At 38.7% G+C, this 23130-nt stretch overlaps 1 protein-coding gene across 4 annotated transcripts in view; it reads right to left on the bottom strand.

Annotated features, from left to right (window-relative positions):
- fam184ab (family with sequence similarity 184 member Ab) overlaps positions 1-23130 on the bottom strand; it is a 221265-nt gene that overhangs the window by 115941 nt on the left and 82194 nt on the right. For all 4 annotated transcript variants that reach the window (XM_086264896.1, XM_086264897.1, XM_086264898.1 and 1 more), the window contains 5 exons: positions 9425-9544; positions 6574-6732; positions 2731-2970; positions 2332-2415; positions 1093-1344 (listed from right to left, as the gene is read on the bottom strand). In XM_086264896.1, coding sequence (XP_086121022.1) covers positions 1093-1344; positions 2332-2415; positions 2731-2970; positions 6574-6732; positions 9425-9544 — 855 coding nt within the window. The remainder of the gene's footprint in view (positions 1-1092; positions 1345-2331; positions 2416-2730; positions 2971-6573; positions 6733-9424; positions 9545-23130) is intronic.

Below are 23130 nucleotides of genomic sequence, written 5' to 3'. Positions count from 1 at the left end.
TTTGTTTTGAGAAGTGAGCTATGTTTCTAGTTCGTAGTCTTTTGTTAATTTAGTCAGTTCCCTTTCATGTCCTAGTCTCACCTGTGTATGTCCTTCGTAGGGTCCCCGGTGGGCATTCTCTCTCTGTGTCTCTACCATATGACTGTGTCAGTATCTCAGTGTTTGTGATTTCCTGTCTTATTTTGATAGTCATTGTCTCATGTGCAGTCTTGCTTCCCTTTCTTCATTATGTCTATTTTGCTCCAGCTGTGTTCTCATGTGTCTCCACTTCTTCTAATCACCCTCCTGTGTATATGCAGTATCTCCCTTTGTGCTTTGTCATGTTATGGTCCATTTATGCTACTGTTCTGTTTCCCAGGCTTAGTTTTTGAGTGTTTCTTTGCCCGAGTTAGTTTAAGCAGCTTGCATTTAGTTTCCTGTTTGGTTTTGTATTTTTGCTCATGTCTTGTTTACTTATCAGCTCATTAAAGAGCTCGCCTTTAGTTAAACTGCCTCCATGCCTACAATTTTGGGTCCTCCTTCACCACACCCTAACCCTTGATACCCTGTGAAAAAGTTCAGTTCCACCTTGCACTTGGTTGAAATGTATACAAGCACAGAATACAACCTGTTTAGGTTTCACTTCCCTACTTCAAGGAAATACCTGGCTTTAGTTGCTAATTGCTCTCCTATGTTCATCGTCAGTTCTTGTAGGAGCATTCAATAAAAAAAAAAAATCAAGCTGAAGGCCCTAAAACGGTGAGATCCCCTATTATTTGACCCATTAATATAAAAATATCATTTTTGAAATCTATGAATGTTAAATTAAGGCTCAGGCTCAGGTTGGACCGCTTGATGAACATCTACTCGTCATAATTTAATCTATAAAGTGACTATCCATATAGAAAGGAATACATTTATTGAATTTCTTCACACGGACCTTGTTCCCTGTTTTAATTTGAATCTATCTTTGATTACAGGCACAAAATCTTTGCAAGCTGTCTATAAAAAGAGACATCAGCTCACTTAAAACGACAGGATTTTCGGCTACTTCGCCTCCGTCCACCTTCTGTTGACTCATTTTTGGATGAGCAGGTGAGGGTTCACACTCACTTTGACGGTGCTCTCTGCAGTGTTAAGTGACGACTGCAGCTTGTAGGACCTCTCCCGGTTTTCCCGAGCCTCGTCCGACACCCTGGCCAGCTCGGCCCTCAGTTTTCCGAGGGTTTTCTGCAGCGCCGCCTCCTGAGTCTGAAACTCCCGTCGCAGCTCGGCCTCAGTGCGTTTCCATGCCAAGAGGTTGTCGGCGGTAAGCTGCTGGGTTCTCTTCATGGCCTCCAGCTCGCGCTCATAAAAGGCCTGAGCCTGGGGACAAACGCACACTTGTGAAAGTGTTCACCACTGCGGAAAAGATTTAAGCCAAAAACATGAAGGGTGTAAAACTAATTAATAAGCCTCAGTTTTCTCTTTTTAATGACAATGTGAATTTTATATCGAAAGGTCTAAAAACATTTAGAGCTGGAGCCAAAATTACTTTCCTGACAGTGTTTACTGCCGACGAGGATGCTTTTTTTTATTGAATTACTAGCATCTAAATGCAGTCCTTAAGTGCAGCTATGGCTTTTCCTGTACACAGATCTGCACTATAGTGCCAACAAATTAAATTTTCAGGCCTTTTTTTAACTATTACTAATCCAAGGACATTTAGCACAGCCTGGAGTGAATCGATTCTGGAAATGCCAGATGAGACACTGTGTGTGCAAACCTTTTCTGCTTGAATCCTCTTGAATCCTTATTTTATTTAGGCTTATTTTTAAAAGATCGCACCTTTCAGTCTGGACTCAGTATTAGGTTTTTTGGGTTGGCTCTAGACAGAATTAGACTGTAGCAGTAGTGAGAGCAGGGAAGGAGAGTACACCCACGCTTTCCTGAAAACATTAATAAATAGAGTAAATAACAATGGACTTAAGAGTCTTAGAACATAGTGGTACCAGTTCTCCATCTACTGCAGGTTCTGGATAGAGTTGGCCCACTAACTTGGATCTCCAAAGTAAAACAAACACTACTGTATATTGTCCCTAGCAGCAGTTAAAGGGTTTGGAGGAGCGATACGAAGTGACTGAATAGCATCAAGGACATGTGAACAGTTTGGGAAGGGCAGACAATCACAACGAGAGCAAGAGAACTGGAAGTGGAAGGAAAACAAAACACACGGGTGGGGGGGGGACTAACACAGAAGGCATCTGAATAAAATACCCATATAATGCCCAATAAATGATTTATTAACTCATATTTGCTTACCAGTTTGTTTACCAATTATTAATGATGGTTATTATATTTAATGTACTGTACCTTGCTGAGTTTGGCCTCGTATTCCTCCACCAGTCTCTTCTTGTCCTGTTTCAGCTCCTCCACCCGCTCTGTCAGAGAATCAACCTGAACGTCCAACATGGAGACACAAAGAAACGGCACATTTCGAATTAAGTAGAGTCAGTTTATTTTAAAAAAAATTAAGCAACCAGAAGTCTCTGATGCTTTTGCTGTAGAGAGACGATTATAAATTACATTATAAAATGCATGTAGTCTATACTAGCGTTAAAATGTTGTATAAGGAAAGGCAAGGTAGAACAAAGAGTTGGAAACTTGGTAATTATCGCTGTCCCACTTTCTTTCTTCTTCCCTGTAGTGGTTTAGAGTTTGATGCTTTGGCTTTCAAGAGCTGCTCTACTTTTGCAGAAGCGAGTGTGTTACCTCGGCTTTATGGAGCTGTACCAGTTTCTCCTGGTCTTTGCTGTAGTTTGCGTTCTGGCTCTGGTGGCTGCGAAGAAGCTCCTGGATTTCCTGTCTGTGCTCAGCCTTGAGCTCTTCCAGCGCGGCCCTCTTCTCCTGCTCGAACTGGGCCTGTGCCTGGCTGAATGTACGCAGCTTCTCCTCAAAGGACCGTCGCATCTCCTCCACCTCCCTTGACATGGACACCACACGCTGCGTGTGCTGCCAAAGAAGACGGGAATGAAAGGCTGAGCCAACAGGGGAATTGATTTATGGGTTTTGTAGGCTTCTTACAGAGCGCGTGACTTTTCAAAAGGTCTAAGCCAGGCGGTGGTGTACTGGCTTGGGGGATTTTGACCTTCTGGCTGCCGACCTGGCTGCTCTAAATTAGCAGTAAAAAGCAGCAGACTAAACAGAAACAAAGTGTGTGAGCAGAAAATGCTCTGAAGGTCATTGTTCAAAAATTACAAGAAAAATGTCATCTAGTATTGACATAGGAAGTTATCATTCTGACAATGCCTCAATCCATTGATATTATATGTTATATTGATTAGCAGAAAAGTGGTCTCTAAGGTACCTGATCAGAAAAACACTAAACATTTTACGATAAAATCTTTAAGGCACATAAAAACCATCTGTCAGGGGAAGATTTACTAATACGTTTTCATACCTTTCATTTAATTTGACTGCATTTCATTCTCTAAAGTAGCTAATTACACAATCAGCACCAACTAACTATTAGCCATAAATTTTCTAGTCTCAAAGGGTACAGAAGTGGCATATCAACCACGATAAAAGTAGGAGACACCCATGACTGACAGCTTGGACAGTTATCAGGGAAAAAAACACTCAGGGATAATAACACAAGCACAAACACAGACACACATCTGCATATTTGCCATCAGTACGGTGGCTCATTCTGCTGCACTGTGGCCTCACAGCAAGTGGGTTCCTGGTTCAAATCATTCCTCCAGGAGACCTGGCTTCTCCTGCCGCCAAAACATGCTAGGATAATGCTCCCCTCGCTGTGCCCTTGACCAGAATAAGGCCTTACAGGTGCCCACCGCTGCTAATAATGAATATGGGTTAATATGTGGAGACTACAGCCTTTGGGTGTTTGCATTTTATTTCTTTGAGCGTCACTCTAAATCAGGGATGTCATTTTATTTAATGGGCTAGATCAGTAAAACCACTGCATAATAACATGTGGTGAAATATCCATTTCCAAAACACATGATGAACATCCTCAGATCATTTTAACAGTATGTCTTATTGCATATGTGCTGTAAATAAGTGAATCTAGAAAATGCAAAAGTAACTTTAACTTTGTTCTGGAGGTAGTTCAATGCCTGTTTTGGGTTGTTGTGTCGGAAAAGTGATGACCCAGACCTGTTTTACTGCCTTTTAAAAACCTGACATATCCTTCTTTATTCACAAGTCCATCCATCTTGACGAGATTCCTAGATCCAGATGTAGCGAAGCTTCCCCACGGCATGATACTCCCGACACACTGTTCTAACTCTAACCCTCATTAGCCACTGGTCTGGAGTCTTTAAACATATCAGTAGTTTTCTTTCCTTCCAGGCTTGTTCTATATTTGTGTTTCTCTGATTCTGTGGATGATACTTCTCAATCCTCTTTTTGTCTGTACAAGTATCAGTCCATTTACCAAACAGTCCAGATGTGTTGTGAGATGATGTATATTGTACTGATAACTGTCCGTACAAGTGTCTTACTTTTCAAAGCCATCCAGTGGGCTTTGGTGGCCTGGTTCAGGCCCCAGGCTGCTTTGTTTGACATCCCTGCTCTAAATCATAAATTCCTGCATATAGTCAATTTTTCTTTATTCCTGCCTTTGCATCTTTTTATCAGAGAGCTGCACACACTCCATAAATCTATATAATTATGTTCATTTGGTCAGCTATTGTTAGAGATTAGTTACACGCTTCACTGTCCTCCCAGGTCATATACAAGCATATACATGGGGATGATTTCATACACACTGGCTTGCTCATAAACTTATAAACAACAAAGCAGAGGCAATTTACAGCATAGCAATAAGAGAGGTACTCCTCTCCTACTTACACGAGGTGCGGAAAAAAAAACGAATTTAAATTATATCTCTTTATGTGTCTTAGCAGGACTGGATTGTTATTGGATATCGAAGAAACTAGATGTGATTGCATCCGAGAGGCAGCCAGATCCAGCTGTTCAATACATCCTGCATTTGACTTGCAATCCAGGCAGATGTGAAGAAGATGAGTGCATGTATCTCTCTAAGACTTCAATGCAATGTTCACTTCTCCCAGCTGTTATTGTGTCAAACAGTCTGTGGTCTGTCTACTGTTACTGTAATCCTAACAGGCAGATCTACTTTGGAATAGTACCAGAATAACACCAGTTGTTCCTCGAGTTTAATTAACAGAACAGACATTGCCAGCTTCTGAATCTGAAAATGAAAGACTATAGAAAAGGTGCACTGGGTGCTTACAGCATGTCTGTGATCTCTGGTCATTGTAATCATCTGTTTTGATATTTATATTTTAGTTGCAAGCCTCTATTTAAGGCTGTGTCCAAAAAAGTTGGCACTAATACGTCTGTATTTTTACTCAAATAACTGTATATAAAAGATGGATGCACCGTGCACCCACTGTGGCATCACCCACTGGTTAGTGAGGTCCTGCTGAATCGTTTTGCTCTCACCATCTTGGTGTTTTAAAATGGGAGATATTAGGCAGGGTTTTGATAACTGAGAAATATTGTATATACCTGAGCTGCAGCAAACCCTACCCTCCTTTTTCACTGTGATGAGGATCCTAATTTACAAAATGAACTTCATGTTTTATTCATCTAACGAGACCATAAACTCATGTTGTAGATCGAGTAAGCCGAGGGCTTTTTTTCCATCAACTCAACTTGTGCCCATTGCACGACATTACAAAGAATGCTGGTTCTGGACACTAAGCTACATCTAAGAGTAGTTTTATTTTGTAGTATTGCTGCCTTCACTAAAGTAAAGAATCTAAATCCTTCCTCTGCTGCTTTCCATGTATTTTCGTATATTAAGGCTTAAGGCAATCGACAAGAACCTGAAAATTGTGCCTCCCATTTCCTAGGCTAATATTCAAAGCTGCATTTTCTGATTTCCCCCATGCGCTTCGCTCTGATGGGTTCTTGGCCTTTCCTGTGGCAACACATTCAAAGGTTAGACCAAGCCAAGTTCTCTCTTTTATGTCTCTCCCGCTCTCTGATCCAACTTTTCCTTTGTCTCACCATGAGCACAACTCCTCTTTTAACTAGATGACCCAGGCCTCCTTGTTTCCTGTTTCTCTGCAAGGCCCTGCTCACATCTTAGTAAAATCAAAAATGGAGTTATAGTGGGCCAAATCATTCTCAATAAATCATCATCTCACATTCTTATGGGGGAGTTTCTTCTGGTTGACTTGTTTTAAAGAAACCTACTAAAATGTGCAAGAAAATCTGTTAAGTGATGGCATGACGTTGGTGTTTCCAGGTAAACGGAGCTCATTCTAGTCATCATGTAGCTGGATTAACTCGTGGATATACGTGACTAAATTTAAAAATGTATTGAATAATATCTGGACTCTATTTACAGACTCCTTGAAAAAAGAAATGAAAATGAGGCCTGAATGAACCCTGACCGCTCACAGCAATCTGAGGCAGTTGATGCAGACAAAGAGAGACTCTCCACTTCACAGCAGGACAGAGAAACAGACTTAATAGCGATTACCTGCAGCTGTGAGTGCAGACACAGGTGCCTCTTGCCTCCAGCACACACAGACATCACATCACTCTTCCATTTACCTGAGCCTCAGTGCAGAGCTGCATGTCTTCCACCCTCTGACGGTAGCTCTCGAACTCGGCCAGGGCCTGCCTCTTCATCCTCTCGTGGAGTTCCATTGACTCCTCCAGAGACTGGATCCGCTTCTTCAGGTCCATCTCATCGCTGATCTTGCTCTTGTACTGTGACAAACATTTAAAGTTCAGTGAAGTGCTCGCTATCATCCAAATCTAGCATTTTAATGACAGCATGTGTGGAGATGCTTACTCTGTGATTGACAAGGCACAATATGTCGTACACTTCATATCCTCCAAAACTTGATCATTTTGAGATATTATGGGACATAAATTGCATACAAACACCGGTAAATAACCATCCTGGATTTCAGCTTTAATTAAAATTACTTTAAAAGATTGGCTGATGCGCACAGAATTTAAATTAGGCTTTGATTTTCCTCATTATGACAATAAATGAAAGTGAAAATTAAAAGATTAAATAGGTACATCCAATTCGGCTAAATTAATTAAATTTGCATTCAAAGCACACCAGTAAACACTGCCTCCAGGGAAACTTAATAGAGAAGCAGAGTGAGGCGATGTCTGCGTATTCAAGTTTAGCTGATCGAGGTTGGTCACATTACTCACAGAGAAGCATCGTCATTGAGGCATTGTCATCAAGAGTAATGACGTGACATATAGGCCTAAATAATTAATATTCACGTGATTCATAATTGATGACTTCATTTCAAATGTGGTCTGAGCTCACCGGTGATCACAGTGCAGCGCTCCTGATGTATTTTAGCTACATCATCAGCTGTATGTGATTTTATAATGATGTCTGTTTTCTGTTGAAATCTATTATAAAGTTGACTTTAGTTCCTCTTCAGCCTTTTGTCCACCTATTATTATTACTGTTATTATATTTATTATATCATTGCGTCTAATTTTATTACGCTTTATTTCATTTTTAATTGCTGTAACAAACGACTTTCCCACCTTTTATGATAAATAAAGTAGATCTTATCTTAATCTTATCTTTTAGGTCAAAATGAACAAAGGCCTATGAGAACAGCTTCTCTTTACACCTGTGATACATTTCTATTATCTAAATTTCGAAAATAGGCTTTGCTTACATAATATTCATCCTCCTCCTTTTATATTACCACTAAAGAGTCAGATGTAGACGTTTAGATTCAGTACGACTTCGCCCTGGGTTGCATTACATTATATCAGCACATGCAGACATCTTTGTTCTCCTGGATACTGAGTGCTTGCTACAATACATGTCTCAGCAGTGGTCCTGAGACTCCTGAAACTCCTTTCTGCATGGATGAACCTGGTCTAACGAGATTCCCACAACGCCGTCTTCTCTCTTTCATTTTATCTGCATTCCCCAAGTCTGCATGTTACTAAAAAGCCAAACACTGTGTTAGATCCCAGTTACCCCGTACAGGAGGTCTGGATTGGGGTCTGAGTCTGAGTTTCTGATCCTATGAGTATACTATGAGTATACAACAGTGGGTTATTCAGAAACCATTGGCAAGGAGACTCCTAGATCTAAAAGCCTGATATCTTGTAAGCTTCTACTTGATTCATAATATGAACTTAATATGAATGGACAGCACTGTAACAGCAGTTTTGCTCTTAAACCACTTCCTTGTATTGTGGACAGGAGCAAAAGCCCCCCGACATGTCATGAAAACAGCACGAAATATTGTTGGCACAGAAACAACATCTCTAGATCACTGGCTGTGTGAAGAGGACCAAGCAAGACAAAGACATTGCAGACCCTGGACACAATTTGTTTAAGCTCCTACCATCAGGCAGACATTTTCAAACAATCCACAAACAAACGGATTGAACTGCAGCTTTTACTAAAGCCCCAACTCAAACATCTCCTCTGTCTGAAAACTAAATGTATGTACAGCTTTACTACTACTACATGTACTATACTTATATCCTCACTAACTGTCCAATTATAGACCTGATTGTTCAGCATTATATATTTCTTATCTCACAACTTGGGAGTAATTTTGAATTGAATAATTGAATTTTAGTGTAATGGTCACTGAGATACTGGATGAAAGGAATAATCATTCAAATCCATTGAAAAGTGCTCAAAAAAACTCCAAGAAAAGCTTTAAAAAGATTTTCCCCCATAAAGCTGTACTTCTGCTATGCATACGTACATATCGTGACTTTTGAAATGGTTGTGAAACTCTAATGTGGGCATGCATCTGTGCAATGACATGATTGATTTAACCATTTCCTGTTTCAAATGTTGTATGGCTCTTTGGGGATGAGATCGCCATCTTTAGCGTTTCATAATTCTCTAAAACCAAGTACACCCTCACTGCTTCCATAGGAATTAAGTGGGTAAGTAGCAGCCAGGAGATGCTAATCAAATGCTTGATTAATTAATCATCAACAAGTGTGAGCACCTCTGTAACACCACTAATCAGAGAAATTGCAAAAAAAACCCCAAAAAACCCCAAGAGCTACATCTCAGACTCCAAATCTGACATATAGCTCTACATCTCAATTAACATTTATCATGCTAACTGAGGCCTGTGCTTCTTTCAGATGCTCCCTTATTAGCAACGCATCTCCACAGAAGAGGGATCCGCATATTTGATTTAGCACACATTTTTATGCTTGATGCCCTTTGTGACACAACTCTAAATCATTTGCCAGGGATCTCTTGCACATTAGGTCAATGTGTTAACCACTACACAAAGATGAATATGCATGATTAGTTTGGAAGGGCTGCCAGGAGAAAGTCTGTTCTGTATAAAAGGAATATGGGACCATGCCTAGATGTGCACAGTTCTAAAGAACCTAATAAATTTAAAGTAAGACAGACACACACACAAACCTGGAGTATCTTCTCCCTGGTCTCAGAAAGAATCTGCTGCACCTCCTCTTCATGAGCCTCCTTAAGAGTAGCGATGGCTGCCTCGTGTTCATCATTTTTCGTGTTCAGTGCATAGATAACCTGCAACAGAGGGAAGAAACACATTAGATAATGTACAGGATCATAATAAAGATTTCATACAATATTGATATGGTTTTTGTTTTTTTTACACCTGACTAGACAATTAACAGCAGTATTCAGCTAACATGCTAGGACTGCTATGCTGGGCATATTGTGTTAAAATATTAATACGGGAGCTAGCAGCAGGACATCAAAGCATGAGGATAAAGTAAAGAAACATGAGAGCGGAATAATAAATCTGTAAGATGAAAAGGAAAGGTGATATTGATGTTTTGAGCATGAAGCTCCCAACGCGGTTCAAGGAGAGAAAGAACTTCTCATACAATATTTTTACAATCAAGTCCAATGAAGTCTTTATGAAGAACAGCTGGTACTTAGTGCAAACTTGGTGTTATAGACAAGGTGTTTGAAGCATCCACTATAATGTTCAACCATCACCCTAAATCAATGAAAAGAAAATTTTTCACAATTTTGAGAAGTCGAGTTGGATGAGGAGTCCTCACGGGGTTTGTCCTTAAATGCCTTTTTGCCTTTTAACCAAAGAAAAAAAAATCACCAGGACTGTGATAAAAATATGCGTGCTTAATTTTCCAAAGCTGGCAAATACTTCACGTTTATAAGATGGCCAAACCCTCGCCAGTTACTCTCCGAGTGACGCAAACCGAACTCTACTATTCAGCTGCAAAATAAAAGATTCACCTTAATGCTGCAATCAACACATTTGAAAGGACAAAACTTTTGCTTTGAAGGCGAGCATTCTCCACTTCCTGTTTGCACTGTAAACACACACGTTGCACTTGTTATAGTTTCACTGGTGTTTAATGAGAAGTTGATAAGTGTTTGCAGACATGCCTGGGGCTTCCATGTAAACTACAACCATGACGATCTGCTAACAAATAAAGCATTCACGAGGAGATTTTGGTGCAGCACTATATATTTCATTGCAACCTCCAGCAACAAGTTGAAACCAGAAACCAGTTGCAGACTGGTCTCAAGACCTGTGAACCCTAAAGACCTAATGTGAGCCACAACAGTTATAGTGTCATGTTCAGGCCATTATAAAATACACTTAAAATACAAAAAACAAAAATCAAATTCAAGATTATCTGCCATACTGCCAATATTTGTTGTGGTTTACTGAAACGATTAATGGTGAGACAATTTGCTGAATTTTTGCTGGTTTGCTGGAAGCTTTTCTGGGAACGCAGACCAGACTGACCAGACATGATGAAGAACTTAATAAGAACTTAATGCAATTCTAACTTCATATTTTGGCCTCAGTTTGATAGTCCTGCTGTAGCATAAATATTTCTAATGCTACTGACATACAATTAGTAGAGATGAACTGTGGTACTGTATATAGCTGCTATAAAGCTGCTAAAACCTCCTATTCCATTGCTTAATGTTTCTAATAACTCAGAAGTATCAGTGATCTCTTAAGGATAAGCTATGAATTTCACATAGCCTTACTTACTTAAATAGTAGATATTAATGTTTCATATATAACTGACAGTAAATCTTGCAAGTCTTCACCTTTACAAGAGAAACATCAACATACTATGGATTTTTTTGCTATATCTTCTCCATATCTGATGCCTTGCAGTGATGAATTAGAAATTGGTTGACGCTGTGTATTGCTGGGGATAAAAATAACACAAGCAAACTGTTGTGCATGAGATTGACCTTTAAATCTGTCCAAAAATACATGCGGCCATCCAATAATTTGACAGTGCTGTGATCCTCTGCTCAGAGCAGAATGAGAGGGAGAGGACAGAAATGGGTTCCATGGGTTTCCACATGAAAAACCGTGAGACACCCGTCCTCTGCTTCTCTCCCTGCCGTGAGAAACAAAGCTCTGCGTTGCCTCTTTGAAAAACCAAGTCAATAATTCAGCACATTGAACTGTGTTTGGGTGCTAAAGAGCCTTTGTTTACTTGGGCCAAAGTCCATCAATAGAATTGGAAAAGAGTGCAGAGGAAAAAATTTGAGAAAGAAAAGGAGGAAAAAGCTTTCACTGACACTAGACACCCACTTCTTATTCTTTGCCATGCCTTACTGGGAGAAGAAATGTAGTGCATGTAGCTTGACAAGTGCTGATGTCTTTGAGATTTTCATTGTTTATTCCCCACACACTCACCCTGTTTTTGCTGACAGCTGCAGAGCGGTGCAATGAGAGAAATAAGTCACTTTATAATCAAAGACATACTCAGGCGTGGGATGAAGCCTCTCATTTGATTTTGTAAACCACTGAAGTTGAACAGGACTGTCCAGCTTTCGTTTGGCCAAAAATCCAACTTTATCACCTCGTTTTGACTCAAATTATTGTTGTACAAGATTGGTTGTGTTGTTCTCTTTTGATTTTCAGTGTAAAGGTATTAATTTAGGAACACTTCACATTGCAGCTAAAGCTTTTATTTAATTAAACTGTTAATAAGTGTGCAATGAAACATTCGATTAACTTGTTTATATTTTAGATACCTCAGCTGCAAATAAGCCTAGTTCATGTCTAATTAAAAACAAGAAAAAAGTGTTTATTAATTCTATAAAGCAACGAATAATAGTAATAAAGGTTTAACTGTGGAAAAAGAGCCATTAATGTGAAGTTACATTAGTGTATGAGGTTTATTTACATTATAAGAAACTCTAATAAGTTTCTTAAACAGTTGTGTTGGTAAATGCTTAATCTAATGTTTATAATACTATTATTACTGTTTATACAACCTTATTAGCACATAGTATATCTTAATACATGCAATAGATATGAACTAACATTTATTACATGGATTTTGACATCATGCATTACCATTTACTGTCCTGGCAATAATAAGATGCCAATAAGACATTATGCTAATGATCCTGTAAAACTGCTCTATGGCTGTGCAATTAACTAAAATTTTGTTTCATTTTCTATTTTGGTTTCTACCAGTTACTAAAATGAGATTATCAAAATCACACAGTTACTATGTCAGATTCTGTTTTAAAATAATCATCTTGTTTTGCTTCCAGTACATCACTTTTCTGTACATTTGATCGGACACATTTATTCACTTCAATTATAGTAAAAGTTCATAGAAATCCACTTAAATAAAAATGGAAAATAAAAGTGCCTTAAATCATCAGTACTGAAAAAGTAATTATGATTTTGGCCATAATCAAGCAGCCACAGACTGGTTTTAGGTTCAATTTCAAGAAGAAGAAGAGCTTTCCCTCCTCTTTAACGTCTCTCTCCCCTGCAGGTTGTAGCAGCTTTAGCTCATCTCAAACCAAAAAGAGGTAACTTTAATAAAACTGACCCAGGTCTGTGGAAAAACTCATTTTAAGTAGGAGTTCAAGAAGGTGACAAATAAGTACTATCTTTGCTAAACGTTTATGATTGCCATGGTCTAGCAGGCCATGTGTGTTTAGTAGCTGACTTAAAGGAAGTGATGTGTGTGAGGTTTTGGTCTGTCTTTAGTCTTTAATAGGATTTACATTTAATGGAAATCCAGCTACAGCTAGACTTGGACTTTAAAAAAATGCCAGTATAGATAATTCATAGTGGTGTCAGAGAACAGGCCAGGGGATCACTAAAGTCAGCAGAACTGGTCCCCTGATGCTCATGAATGTTTATCCAAAATTTATAGCTGTTGACATATTTAAGTATTTCAAGCTGTTACAGCCATATGACTATGTTCCTCCCCCTTGTTGTCCACTCTTTCTTGTAGGCCAATTAGTGCCTACTGTGTACTTGTTCTTCATCCCAGCTTCCTCTACTTCTTGGGCAGGTGTCCCAGTCCAAGGCTCTAATACTAATTACAGCGGCTGACTCAAAAGAGCTGCCAGTTTGTCATTTGAGATAGCAGTGATTTAAAGTGAGGAGTCTGCCCTGTGTCTCCTTGTTTGTAGCGTTGTTGTTTGGTAATCTGGTTAACACTGAATGTACCTTAGAGGCTTTTGTGTTCTGCTTCAGATGTGCTTGCTTTATAGTGCTTTAACTCTGTAACCGGAGACACTTATCTGAGTGTGGAGACTGTTTTATCTGTTTACAGTTAGAATTTCTAACTTTTTTGTTCATTTTTGTCTCCTGTGCTGTTTTATTTCAATTTACCCATTAATAGAATAGAATAGAATAGAATAGAATAGCTCTTTACTGTCACTGTTACAAGAACAATGAAAGGCAATTTCCCTGACCTCCACACATCTCTCCATGTGTGTGAAATAAACAATAGCGTTAGTATTTACAAAATAACACAGACAAATTTACATTTACACAAGTAAGATATACATGGACCTGCAAATATCTTTTGTTTGTGACTGTACCTTCTCCTTCTGTGGTCAAAAGATTGACTAACATCAGTACACCCATGCAATCCATCCACACACACACACACACACACACACACACACACACACACACACACACACACACACACACACACACACACACACACACACACACACACAGCCTAGTTTATGTATACAGGGTAGTTTTATCCAAGAATCAAATCAAATCAAATCACTTTTATTGTCACATCACATGTGCAGGCACACTGGCACAGCACATGTGAGTGAAATTCTTGTGTGCGAGCCCCACAAGCAACAGAGATGTGCAAACACAACAACACAAACGAGCAAAATACAAGAATGGCCAACCTGAAACGAATAAATATATGTACAATATATAATAGTGTATGCATTTCTGGATGTGTATACTAAATATTTTCCTACGTGTGTGTGTGTGTGTGTGTGTGTGTGTGTGTGTGTGTGTGTGTGTGTATACACATTTTTACAAATTAAATAGTAAAAAAATAAAATAAAATAATAATAATAATAATAATAAAATATATAAAATATACAGAGTTGAATATGTGCAAAACAAGTGGCATTTATATACAGTGTGGAGTGCATAATGTTGAAAGAAGAATTACAGCCCATGTTTTCCTTTGGACCTCTCACTGTAAGTCTCCTTCACTGTGTTCACAAATGAGCAATGAAGCACCAAAGATCAGAGACAAACTGCAGAGAGGAAAATAAGGCCAAGAAAAATTTGGTTTGCTCCAAAATAAAACATCTTTTCCTCATCAACACGCCTAAATTATTCAGCTCGGCTCAGCCGCTCATCAGCTTAGGAAGCGAACGAAGCGAACGTAACGGTTAGACGAGCTAAAATCTCCATCAGAGTCATCAGCACACTTCTGCAGATGAAATGCACTAATCATGATGCTGTTGGGCCTGCACACACACACACACACACACACACACACACACACACACACACACACACACACACACACACACCAGCATAAATTGTCAAGTTCCTGATGAGCCAATGAGCCCATGTCCAAACTCATCATGATAATTTGCCTGACAAATGGTCAGAGGCAGAGATGTGGAGGCAGAGACTATTGTGTGCGTGTTTGTATGCGTTAGCACCCACAACAATGACAAGTGCAGCCTGGGAGATAAAGCCTGCAAATATTGCCGTCATTGTCACCCACGGACACTGAACAGTGTGTGCCAGTAAAAGACATTCTTCTAAAGGTTATTGCAGATATGAGCCAATATCTTCTGCCAGTGCTGATCTATGTAAAGAGTTTCTGTAGATCAGCACCGTCTGAGAAAATTTGGGTTAATTTTAGTATTACACAGCATATATTCAGCATTAGATGAAGACCCATCCTGCCTGGTGGGGCTCTGTGAGAGCATCGGTATACACAATTTAAGGGACTTTCTCAGCCCTAACTGATCCTCTCAGACAGCGTTTTCCCCCAAAACGTGCTCTCGGTAAGGCAGTACATAGCTTTAACTAAAGTCCTGCCTTAAGGCGGAATTACAATTCTCTGTCAAGGTGTTGTGAGGTTACCCTTCAGGTATATACAGGGATCAGCTTAAGATTTAACCCAATGAACTGCCAGAGCACTGTCTGTGAAATGCAATATCATTCATTTATTTTATGTATTGTAGGTATGAAATATATTTTGGTATTCATGTGATGGAGAATCACACCAAGGACACTTTGGTAACAGCTTGTCTAGATTCTAGATAGTAAAACACGTTTGTGCATATTTAGTGATAATTTCAACTTGGTAAATTAAACATCACTAAAATGACCATGTTCCAATTTTTGTAATCACATTGATCACAAGTTTTCTAAAGGACATTGTTCCAGAAGTCTTATGGTTTGCTCGGATGCAACTTTGCAGACCATCCATGTTCCTTTTAGAAGAAAGAAGAGAAGAAGCTTTCTCCTGGCAACACCCCCAAACAAGCTGCACTTGTTCCGACTTTTTCTAATTGTACTCTGACAAACTTCAACATTTAACATGCTAACTGAGGGTGTTAGACTCAAAGATATAGCTCTTAAATTATTTAGGCTGTCCAGTCCTGTATGTTAACACACTCATGAATGCTTCAGACCAGCATACTGCCAAAAGATCTTTTTAGTGGTGTAGAAACACAAACATTTTAGAAATCTTGTCAAAAAAATTTGTAAAGCTAAAACATATTTATTGTTATTGAGCCGAGACACTGGACTTCACACAGAAAGACCCCAGCCAGATGGTGGATTTAAACTCAGGACCTTCTTGCTGTGAGATGACACTACTAACCACCACACCACCATGAACAGTGAGAACAAACCACAGATTAAAAGACTGTAAACCACAAGAATGAGTCACAAGACATAAACGAATGTAAACAGGTACAGGTACTAAATTCATCAGAGAAAGTACTGTCAGCTATTAGAGTCTCAATTTAAACCTTTTTCCAGCAGTTAAATTTGAGATTCATGTGTTTTATGACAAAAGGCCACTGTTAAGATTTTCTTTTGGTATACAATACAATGAATGCTACCCTCAGCCTAAACTACAAGCTCTTTTTTACACTTGAATAAAGTGCTACGAATTCATCCATCTAAGGTGTGAGCGTGAGAGAAAGAGGGAGTGAACGTGTTTGCACGGTACCAGAGATCTTTTCTCATCTCCGCCGATCGATCAGTTCATGTCCTTGGAGGAGTTTGCTTAAATGACAGTGATACCAGGCCAATCGATAAGGCGACAGCAAAATGCTGCAAATTTTGTCTGTCAGCTGGGAGAAAGTCACTGCTGAGAAACTCGCTAGGACTTCGACAAGACGCGCTACGGCTGAGTCTCTGCCTGCTGCTCGGTGAAATATGACTCAGCTGCCAAAAGCTGGGAAAAGCTGGGAAAATAGGACTGTCTAAAATGAAAGTTTCCTCTCCTCACTCTTACTTAGTTTCTAACCCCCGGTTATTTCTATTTGCTTTTATGTTATTCACTCGACACAAACCAGCTGCAGTGTATAAGCTTCATAGCAATGCTGAAGATATGTAAACTTGTTTTCTTGTCTCCGTTTAATTTTTTCTACTTGAGGTGTTTACTCGTCTGCAGGAATAATGTCAGATTTACTTTGCGTGGTGCTCCAGACATGCTATCATCAATGTAAGCTTCGGAAAGTAGCGTGGATAAACAAACTAAACGATGTCAAAATATATTAAATTAATGTTAAAATATACAAACACAACAACAAACACAGAACGTTATTTTAGCTTCACACAGAGCAGTAAAGGTTTCTGTCAATACCATAAGGACAGCTTAAGCTGCTTTCAGTAGAAATGATTATATGTGATATTTTGTTTGATATATTTTATGAACATTGAAGTAGTTTCAAAAGCCTCGTCACCTCATTCTCGAGTTATGGGATTTATAAATTTGGGTGTCCACGCTGCTAACAATACTCCATTAGCCTTTCACGGCTGAGGGGTAAAAAGGATGCACACAGCTTTTGGGTCTAAAAAATTAAACCAACTTGGGAGTGCCTAGAACCTGCATTGTCTTTAATGGCCATCGAGGGGTGCTAAATGTACTTTGGGTCCTATAGAAGTCTATAGAAAATAAGCCGTCTGACACTTTCCTGATGACGGTCGAGTGCTCAAGACTCAGTTTTAGTCATACTGAACAAAAAAAACGAAAACATTAAATCTTGGTCGTACTGTGTATCTGGGGTATGCTCACTACGCTCACCACTGAATTGTGATTGCCAAGCCATCAGGAAATGAGCGTGTGGTTTCACGGTCAGAACAGCCCTGCTCTCACCACAGTGGATAATACTGGCATCACTATATCTACATCTGATGTAATATCTATCATCTTTTTTTTCTTTTTTTTTCAGATCGATCATCTGACGTCAAGATTCATGGGCTGGACAACACTCATTACACTTTAAATTCAATCGTTTTATTTCAAATGCACACCTATAAAAACTGTGACTGCACCTTGCACCTTGAGATGCATGCATGAATGTCATGTTGAAAAAAATCTGCCCACAAACCAGTAAACCCCTTGCACTTGATATTGCCTTTGGGGAAGTTATAGTAGCTGCAGTGGTTGTGTCCAGGATGCACATATTGCCATGACACACACACACACACACATATATACACATACACACACACACCAATTTAATGACTGCAATGCCACTTTTTAAAGAGTTTAGATTTTCCAAAGTCAGACTGAGATTCAGGGAGTGCAAAGTTTAAAAGTGTCCCCACAATTAAAACTCAGACAATAAGAACTCTGAAGAAAAAAAAATCAAAATTTCATTGGACCAACAGCAGCTGGAGGCAATATGACAGGGGAGGTGAGTCTTTACTTTTTAATTAGCTTGAAAGGGACAAGATTCTGGGGTGATCAAAGCAAACTATGCTGTTTCATCTTCACTTCCCCACCACACTCAAACCTCAAATTTTGTCACTCTAAATTGCTTGTGAGTGCTATTTTTAGACATTATTTATTTATTTATTGGCTCTGCTGCCAAGATTGGATTGTGTACAACTTGCAGAGATGCAAAAAAATATGTTTGGAAGATCCTGGGCACTGGCTTTTGTTGCTTGGTTCCCAGTGCCAGTAGGAAGAAAGGGTTCTGTAGCGTATGCATGTAGAGCAGCGCTTCACGTAGTTTGATCCTGGAGTTCAGAACAACTGCACCGGTGCTGAATACTTCTGTAATGCTGCTTCTAATTAGTAAGACTGCAATGCAAAGCTACTTAATGACATAACATCAAAAGATGTACATTTTTAGGGGTATAAAGAGATAATATTTAACTGTTCTGCTTTTGTCTCATACAGTTTTACAGAGAGAATTTTATAGAAACTGGATGCACCTGAAACTACAAAGGTAAATATTCATTGTCTTCATTGAGGTAATCCACTTGTTAAGCCCGACTTCATTAGTTACTTCTGGCTCTCAGAAGCCAACCAAACTGAGTAAGTCCATCAAAGTGTGGCTCACAAGTGTTTAATGTATAGCTTTAACCTCCTGAAGCTTTGCAATATTTGGAGTTCTGGACACAATACTAAGCTTAAAGACATGATGGAGAAGCTTAGGATGACAAAAGAATACTTCTGGGGGGCTCGTGTCTATTCAAAGACAGAGTAATAGCACTGCAGCAAGTTCAAATGACTTTGAGTGAAACTTCCACAGAAAATAAAAGTGAAAAGTCCATCAGGCTTTGCCAAATGAAACGGGGATTGTTAAGGCCAAGATTCAGCTGAAGTCTTTGAACTGGCAGGATGAAAGCTGCCAAAATAAACTCCCATAATAAAGCGGATTGTTAGTATTTGCAACAAAAGTATTAAATATCACCTACAGACCAAACAAACAAGACTTGGAACTGTTTGTGCCCAAAGCAGGAAGTGAAAAGGACAGCTTCTAAAATTTTGTACCGTTGTCATTGGATTCCCAACGACTCAGTGAGGGAAAGAACATAAAAGGGTAAAAAGATGCTGCTTCTTCTTGGAGTTTTAGCAACTTCAAAGGATCTAATGGCCACTAAGAAAAACTGCCAGCTATCCACACACACACCTAATCTCTCTTATCGGGTTTTTCCATCAGCTGATGAGACTTTGATGATAATGATGATGTCTAATGACCACCATTACACTACCTTAATGCAAGCCGGTAGTCATTTCCCACCTTGTAGCTTCAGAGCTTTGTCTTAGGAGTTCAGTTGGTGTGTAAGCACGTGAAGGAAAGCTTGAAATGTGTTGGGAAATGCACAAAAACAGAAAGAAATACAGTATATATTCCTCATTCTCTTCATTCTTTTCATTAAATGCCAATTTTCTATATAGAAGCGAGATTCCTCTTCCTAATGTTCAATGATATATTTTATTTGTTTTATTTCTCATTTAAAAAAAGTTTAATCATTTTTATTTTTATTCTGGTAATACTGATTAAGACAATTAACAGCTTATAGATATAAATCACTGTTGACTGTTTATATAATATGATACATAGAAACATGGTCATGCAATATGTGTTAAAATTTAAAAACAGAACAATAGTGTAAATATAAAAACATCAAGGAGATTTAGAGGTGAAACCAAGTAAACTGCATTAACATGGTTACCACTTAATTCAAATTTCAAGCCTTTGTGCCAGGTGAAGCTAACGATCAACCTCGAAGTGTAAAAATATGAATGCACATTTTAATTAGTAATGTTAACTGCTTCATGCTTTAATTTCTGATTTTGAATTAAAGTTCAAAAATAACACAGTGCAGATATGAGCGACTGCATGTCGGTACCCATGTATTGATTTCTGCACACTTGGGAATAAGATCGTTAATGGTTTGGAAAAAGGTCAGTGGGTGGGATCTGGCATTTAATTGCTCCAATAACTATTGATGTGTCATTTCAGTGGCAGAAGCCTTTTAGTCAGTGGGCTGCTGCAGAAGGTAGTCAGTTTAGTGGAAAAATGGGTTTTGCAAGCAATTAACTTCATTATTACTGCTGCATAACAAACTATAATTATTATGTTGATGGGAAGCCTGCTTTATTTTCTCTCTTTGTCCCCTGTCCAATCTCCCTCTGCCTGAGTCTTAATTCTTATGTCATCTTTTTTTAGTTAAGCTACAGAAATGGAGAGAAGAAGACATTTTTACTACTATTTAATAATACTTTTTTATTTATTTATAATGTTTAGTTATAATGTTCCACTTGTAGATCATCTTATGACACGTGACTCACTTACATTAGCTGATGAGGACCATCATATGCAACTGAAAACTGTAACTGGAGTTCATAATTTGCTGTATAATAAAAACAATGTCAAAGATCAAAAGTTAAACACAAAAACATGAGTATAAAAAAGTGATGCCATGCATGTGACACATGGTTATACATAGGAGACCAGTCAGAGAGAGAAGCAAATCCAGCAGGGACAGGACAAGAAGCAACATTTCTACAACCAAGCCAAAAAGTCATGCACAAAAGAGATCAGTTAGATAATGAGGCAGTACACAAGGAAGAATATGAGAAAGAGCAGGAGGTAAAAGACAAGATGGGCTACATGAAGCAAAACTAGAGGAACAGGAGGATCACAAGATGTAAAAACAATAGGGCAACATAAACATGAGGAAGAAACACAAGGAATCCCGGATGCAAATGAAGCAGGAATATAAAGCTGAAAAAACATACAAGAAAGCATAAGCAAAAAAATATGAGGCCATGATTACGAACTTGAAAACTTGTGCAAAAACAATCTGGCAAGTGGGAGGTGAAAGACAGACTGTATATTTATAGAGTGACTGATTAACTAAAAAACAGGTGATACAAAGCAAATAATCACAAAGGAAGGAAAGACACAAGGTTAAAGTGACAGTGTAAAAAGACAGAGTTAGAAAATAAAACAGGAAATGATGATGTGAGGCAGCTATTCTAACCACTGACCCAGCACCGTCTTGCTTGTGGTCAGTGAGTTGTGAAAGAACAAAGGTCTGAGTAGAGTATAATGTACAATCTCGTGGCGTTCCAATGTGATATCCGCTATAACGGCTTTAAATACTACTTGGCTAAGCAATATGTGATGAGACATGAGTGCCAAATCCTCCCGAGCTGCAGTGAGGAACATTGCTAGATAATTATCATTATCTTCCTGCACTCATTAGAATTTAATCTTAGTCAAAATGGAAATTTAATTTCTAATTTGGAATATAAGCCTGTGGCCGTATCATGCTTTGGTTTACATTACTCCTATTTTTTTACTTATCTTGTAGAATTTTATGTCATCCATGCCATGTCACAGTTAACTCATTCACTGCCAGCCATTGGCAGTGAATGAGTTAAACCCATTGACTCATTCACTGCAATTGACGGCTATAGACGTCAATGGCAGTGAATGAGTTAACATGGTGCCTACAACCAGTGAACTAATTATTCCATTTGATTTATAGTTTGTGAAGGAGACTGTTAAAGCGATTATGGGAAGTTGATCATTTTTTTCTGGAGGAAACAGTTTTTCATTAATTTAGAAAATTTCCTTAATAATGTCAGTGATAGAAGACCAGCATACAAACCCAATCCAAATCTCTTTAAGCAAGCTTGAGATCAGGCACAGGGGAAGCAGTCAATCGGGTAAACTAAGCAGGTGAGGAGCAGACAAGAGGCCAGAAATCCAAAAACAGTCCGAGAAAATGAACATGAAGAATATAAAGCAGCGAGTAGCTTGATCAGAATGAAAAGATGATCCGGTAGTTAACAAGATATAAAAATCAATATTTGCAGCTTAAAATTTGCAGAACGATAAGAAACCAGACTACTTACTCCTCCCATGCAGACTTCAGTTTGTGAGTCGTGCAAGTATATTTCAAAATTCATTTGTATTTTTTCACCTGTCTAGGAAAAACAGTGATCAACTTACAGGGACACTCTTGCTAGCTGCTATTTTAAAAGTTCAGAGCTGTTATTTATTGTCTTAAAAGTATATATATTTGGAAATGTGCATACTGCCCAAGTTAGAAGTTTTATTGAATTTCGGGGCGGTTGTCGAGTTTTGCTGGTGGATGTCAGGAGGCCAGAATGCAGCATCAGGCATCTGTCGTTTTCTGCATTTACTTTTACTACATTTGTCTGGTTTGTTTTATTTTATTTAACTATTTTGCTGAATTGAATGTTATCATAGTCTTTGAATTTTATTGTACTTTTGTATGTTTTTTTCAGTCATTAAGCTTCTTTTTATCTTACATTTTTATATTCCATTTAACTTTACATGTTTCTTTTTTATCATTTTCCCACATTGTGCTATTTTGTTTTGTCAACTTTTATTTACGTGTGTCGCAACTATATGTGTTTGAATTTCCAATCAATTAAAATGGAGCTAATACTGACACCGACAGGTGGTGACACTAGCAGGAGGAATTACAAAATAAAACAGGAAATGACTTGCAAATACAAATAATCAGTATGGTAGTGCTGGGGTTACTTCTCATAAAGACCATCTATTTTCAGATTGAATCCAACATTAGTATCAGCTTCCTCAAGTGCCACCTCACACTTCTACTGTGCGCTACATCGCAGCTTTTCCCCGCAACATCATCTGAAAGTTTCATATTTGCAAATGGGGGGGAGGCACTGTGCCATCTCATTTCAGCTGCCTCAATATTATTCATTTTCTGGGAGAGAATTTACCGAAGCACGGAGAGAGAGATAGGAGGTCTAATTACTTTAATTATAATGTGCGGCTGTGATCTGCTAAACTGTAAGGTGCACCTTAATCCGCCAGCTAATTACGGGATGCTCTGTGGCAGC

Source organism: Aulonocara sp. 'chitande type north' Nkhata Bay, linkage group LG15, assembly GCF_057382095.1.
Source record: "Aulonocara sp. 'chitande type north' Nkhata Bay isolate Kocher_YH1m ecotype deep benthic linkage group LG15, A_spYH_male_GT1.1, whole genome shotgun sequence".
Taxonomy (NCBI): domain Eukaryota; kingdom Metazoa; phylum Chordata; class Actinopteri; order Cichliformes; family Cichlidae; genus Aulonocara; species Aulonocara sp. 'chitande type north' Nkhata Bay.
The sequence above is the reverse complement of the archived record's forward strand: the minus strand, read 5'-3'. Positions and strand labels throughout refer to the sequence as shown.